Source organism: Papilio xuthus, unplaced genomic scaffold, assembly GCF_000836235.2.
Source record: "Papilio xuthus unplaced genomic scaffold, Pxut_1.1 DF826123.1, whole genome shotgun sequence".
NCBI lineage: Eukaryota > Metazoa > Arthropoda > Insecta > Lepidoptera > Papilionidae > Papilio > Papilio xuthus.
The window spans coordinates 1517-6567 of record NW_013532526.1 but is presented as its reverse complement, the minus strand read 5'-3'; the positions used below and the strand labels follow the sequence as shown (position 1 = coordinate 6567).

Sequence of the window (5051 nt, the reverse complement as noted above, 5' to 3'; positions counted from 1 at the left end):
GTTCCATAAATTACTTCCTTTTCACATACTTGTAAAATTGACAATATCCGTTTTATTTTTAGCGATACAGATTCAAAGATTGTAAAAATCAATAATTATTTCGTACATAAACTAGCAACTACTAGATGTCTACCGACATAGTACTGAAAGATTGTGTCTTTCTTGTTGCAATTTATAGATTACTTGCTGGCGCCCGCAACTCCGTCTAAGCAGAATTTAAAAAAAACTCAATAAGTAGATTATGTGTTCTTCCAGACTATGTTCTACATATATGCCAATTTTTAGTAGGATCCGTTCAACCGTTCTGGAGATACCTTCAAACAAACATCCATACATCCAAACATTCGCATTTATAATATTAGTAAGATAACACCTACGTTCAATAAATATTATGTGTATAATCATTGAAACTAACGGTTTTCTATTTCTTGCAGTGTTACAACTATGCCGAGCTGAAATATCGAATTCATTACCAAAATGGTACGAGGCCAATCTCATAAACGAATCCAGTTACCAACCGAAACCAATAACGGAAATATTTACGACCCCTAAAACGTTATCATCTCATCCCATCGTAGTTGCAACCTCACCTACAACTTCCGTAACCGAAAAGGATCTTTCAACCTTATCTTCGACATCGTCGAGTCAGGCCTCTGTGGAGGAATCGACTACAGAAGATACCACGAGGAGAGTTTTGCCCATAGACAGAAATGCTTCAATATTACCTAGGCCTCAAGATGAAAGAGAACAGAGAGTGATATACCAGCCTCAACCACGACCAATTCAAGTTATATCTGCGCAAAGTCTTCCAGAACGCCCTATGCCTCAATTACAATCATTTCCTCAATTTCAAGCATCGCCCCAGCAACAGCCATCAACCGGGCAGCCTAATTACTTCCTTATATATCAGCAAGCTCCGCTATCTATTCAACAATATCAACAATATATAAGAAGAAGAAGAAGAAGAAGTTTAAAATTAAGTTATGTAGAAATATAATAAATAATGTACAAAAATATAAAAATATTTTGTTTTTATTTCCCCAATAATAGGATCATTTTAATAGAGGTATTTCATAGAAGGCTACTTGATATCCGCTCACTATATCAATAACTATCTAAGTGGGTATATTATTTTTGAACTTTGATTTTCTATTTTAACTTCATTAATTAGATTCCCCCTTATCAGTTATTATTATAGTGAGCTAAATATGCGTGCCTACAGGTACAAAAAAAACAATATTAGTTCACCCATTATACGCATGGAGCGCCACAATCGCCGTGGATCCACGACTTCGTACGAGTTTGCCCTTTTTCAATAGTATTCTTATTACTCTTTGCTATGGATTATGGATATTCTTTGTGATTTCATAAACTGCTAACATAATTTTTTATTACCTGTTGATAAATATATCGATTTTTAGAGCAACTGAGTTTTTATAAATTATAGATGCTACACAACTAATACCACGTTGAATTCACTGCCGATTCTTTTGCCTCGAGGGAAAAAACGGAACATTTTTTCAATTTCTTAAAAATCCACCAACTTTTCTTTCACCGATGAAGTTGCTATAATGTAGTTAGTTTGGGGGAGGAGGATTGAATGAAGCAATTTCAATTTTATGAAAAAATCTTTATTTCCAAAACTGTATAGCTCATATATAATAAAACTAACGTACTAAAAGTTCTAAAAATATAGTTCTATATTTATTGCATAACTGATACAAGTTAATTCACGATCATTAAACATGATAAATTTAAATGCACTGTTGAATCCGTAAGTGTTATATCGATGGATCACATTAAACTGGTCTTAAATTAGAAACAGTATTGTAGAAATGCTTGATTGAGCATTACCGTTTACATAACACCTTAATAACTATGTAATTGTTCATTAAGCAGGACAGAGATGTACAATTCTTGTTTAAAACTCTGTATCTGCTCAAATTCAACACCTATTTATAAAATAAATCTACAACGTTATAGCACCATATTTTATAAAAAGATATAAAACCTTATTTTACTACTAATACGAGATCCTTTCCATATTAGAGATATTTACAAATTGAACGATTGATCTACATTACCATAAAAAAATGAAACTTTGTTATAAAAAAGTAACAAATTTTAAATTAAAATTATTGTCAAAGTAATTGAAATCAAATCGTGTTAAAATGAACTAAGTGAGAAAAAATCTATAAAATAAGATTTACATATACAAAGATCTCCAACAAATTGACAACAAGATATTAATCATACATTTAAATCTCAACCAATCTCAAAATAGTTCCCAATGATTATACTAAATCTACATATTTCCAAAAGTATTAGGTTCTGTTTTTATAAAGGGTTGAAAATGTTTTTAAACTTGCATATCGGCAGTGGAACCCTACACTTATTACAATGTGGTGAGAGGTAAATCAAATTTAACTTCTTTTTATCTTACGTTGCTGGAACTAAAATAATAGATTCCTGATTTATAGCATCCAAGAGTCATGAGTACAGTCCGATTGAAAAAATATGTTTAGAAAAAAAATTATAGTAAAAATAAATGCATATAGAGAGAAACAGTAAAATGGGATTATAAAAAACATGATGTGACCCGATAAACTTACATCTTCTATTTGTTCATTGCATTTTAAATTCTATTAATGTTTTACGTAAAATTATTCGAGTTTTGGTCCGTTCACACAGACCGAGACGGATAGCAGAGATTTTCATCGCAAATAAAATTGGACGCCACATAACTGAAACAAAGTCTTTTTTTTCGCTTACTCTATATAAGAAAAGGTGTTCAAAGTAAATTGATCCTTGTTTCATTCATATTATAAAGCTCAATTTTATTTACAATAAACTACTCTCCGTCTAAACAGATCCTTAGAAAATACTTATTTACGAGATTTACATCCAAATATAGTGGAAATAAGTTTACAATGTTACGTACATATTTATGGTGGGTTTGGATTACAATTATTAAAGTTTAAATAAGTACTAACTGAATAATATAATTTTATAAAAATTGTGCGTCTTTAATTTGCAGCCTAATAAGATAGTAAGTATAAAGGCGATAAAAATTATTAATTGTCTTCGTTTTAGTATTCTAAGATTGTCTATACCAAACAAATCCAACCTTGTAACCATAGGCAAACTAGAATTTACGCTAAAATTCGTAAATTCCAAGATATTTCTGATAAAAATTTCTCACATAACATTAGTTACCCTTAATTTACAACATCACTTCATTTTTATCCTTCAATTTCCAAAAAAATAACTAAAAGAAAGTTAAATAACATAATGGCCGCCATGCACAATACATGGCGGCCATTTTGATAGTAACATAATTAAGACTTTCAGTATAAAAGAAAGCTACTGAAAAAGACTTGTAAATTTTACACATTTGGTAGATTTATGGCAGTTAAATTTGTGACAGATCATTAATTTTATTTAGGGCACCTTTAATTTGTATTTCAAAAATAAAATATAGCAACTTATTTATCATGTTATACAGTTTAAAAACTAAATTGTTCTAACTTAAAAAAATCAAATTATTTTTTAAATTATGCTATTATTAAAAATATGAACAATTTTTTGATACTTAGAATACGTTTTTCGTTGTATCATTATTGCGTTACGTATAATATTACGTAGTCAAAAAATTGACAAGTTATTGAGTAATTGCTTAAAAAAAATTATTAAAATTTGAGCATTAAATTAATATTTAAATCCATTAAAGCATTTAAATGGAGCAATTATTTACGTATTTTATTAATTAAGAAAATTTTTAGCAAATAATCATAAATTTGGATCTGGAAATAACCAGAGAAATAATTGAAAATTAAACATAACTAAAAAATACATATTATTTACGTTGTTCAAAAAATGTCTAATTTCATTAATTAAATTGCATAAAACTAATATATGTACTGAATTTTGCATTTTTCATGCTAATCGCGTGCACACAATTCCTGGACATAATCATGTTCAAGCTATTAGTTAAAATTAAAAATAATTAAAATAGAAAAAAAATGGCAGTGACACGTAGTTAGACTTAAATGGCGTTTGCATTTGGCGTTGCATTTTCTTCAACACTGTAAAGTGGTCCATAAAAATATGAAACCTCCTTGGATGAGATGCTACGTGTTTGCGTGCATTAAATTCATGATATGAATGTGTCCGGGATGATCAACTGTTACAAAACAAGAAAACTTCTCGTCACAACAAAGTTTCTTCGCATTCACACCGGATAATTTTATGCAAGCCAAAATTTCTTTCTTCTTTGAACCTTCTTTGCAACTAAAAAAAAATAATACAAAGTAAAATTAAAAATGTAGGAAAAGATAAATGACTACATAATTATAGGTTATTACAACTTAAAAATGATTTAAGCCACATTTTGGACAGTGAATCATTATCTAATACCCAATATAGTTTATTTTAGTTTGGTATTGCTCATATCATTATAATTTAGATTATTGTCCCAATATAGTTATTATATAGCAACACCAAACTAAAATAAATTCATTAACATTTTCAAATACTTACGTTTTCCCTTTCCAAAAGCATTTCCAGCACTCCTGCGCATTCATCAATCCGGAGCCAAAGAAGAAGTTATTGTGTGCACTTTCAATATGCAAGTTGTCCATCGCTGTGGTAAGATTCACCGTGTCTACTGGACTTGCGATAGGCGTTACTGCATTCCAGCGATTCCTAAACCATAAAAATAATAAAATCTTACTGCCGTAGGAAAAGTTACTTACTGGTGATTTAAATATTTGCTTAGTGGAGATTTTCCATAATGAATTTTCATTAACTTGTTCAATGACCCGTTAATATTTTACCTTTAATTTTTTTTTATCAAAAATCTTTATTGTTCCACAAACTAATTTACTAATTTGAAAAGTAAAATCTGCTCCGAGGGTTCGAGATAGTGCAAGCAAAAATATTTACATTACAGTTTCATGTCAAAACGTAGGAAAATACCTCCAAAAGTTTTTATTAATCCTGGTCTTCATGATGTATGTAATGTTCCACCAGACGATCTCCGCTGCCATGGT

The 5051-nt window shown here is 29.7% G+C and overlaps 2 protein-coding genes across 2 annotated transcripts; one reads left to right on the top strand and one right to left on the bottom strand.

Annotated features, from left to right (window-relative positions):
* Window positions 1-434: 434 nt before the first annotated feature.
* LOC106123203 (alpha/beta-gliadin A-V-like) lies at window positions 435-3042 on the top strand (the record flags this gene model as incomplete). The annotated part of the gene is made up of 2 exons (XM_013319434.1): window positions 435-968; window positions 3038-3042. Coding segments are annotated over 2 exons (539 nt in total), but the record flags the coding sequence as incomplete, so codon positions are not given.
* Window positions 3043-4073: 1031 nt separating this feature from the next.
* Window positions 4074-5045, bottom strand: LOC106123204 (uncharacterized). The gene is made up of 3 exons (XM_013319435.1): window positions 4978-5045; window positions 4540-4704; window positions 4074-4290 (listed from the first exon to the last, which is right to left on the bottom strand). Exons 1-3 carry the CDS (start codon window positions 5007-5009, stop codon window positions 4131-4133), a joined length of 357 nt encoding a protein of 118 aa, XP_013174889.1. The 5' UTR covers window positions 5010-5045; the 3' UTR covers window positions 4074-4130.
* Between the last annotated feature and the right edge of the window lie 6 nt (window positions 5046-5051).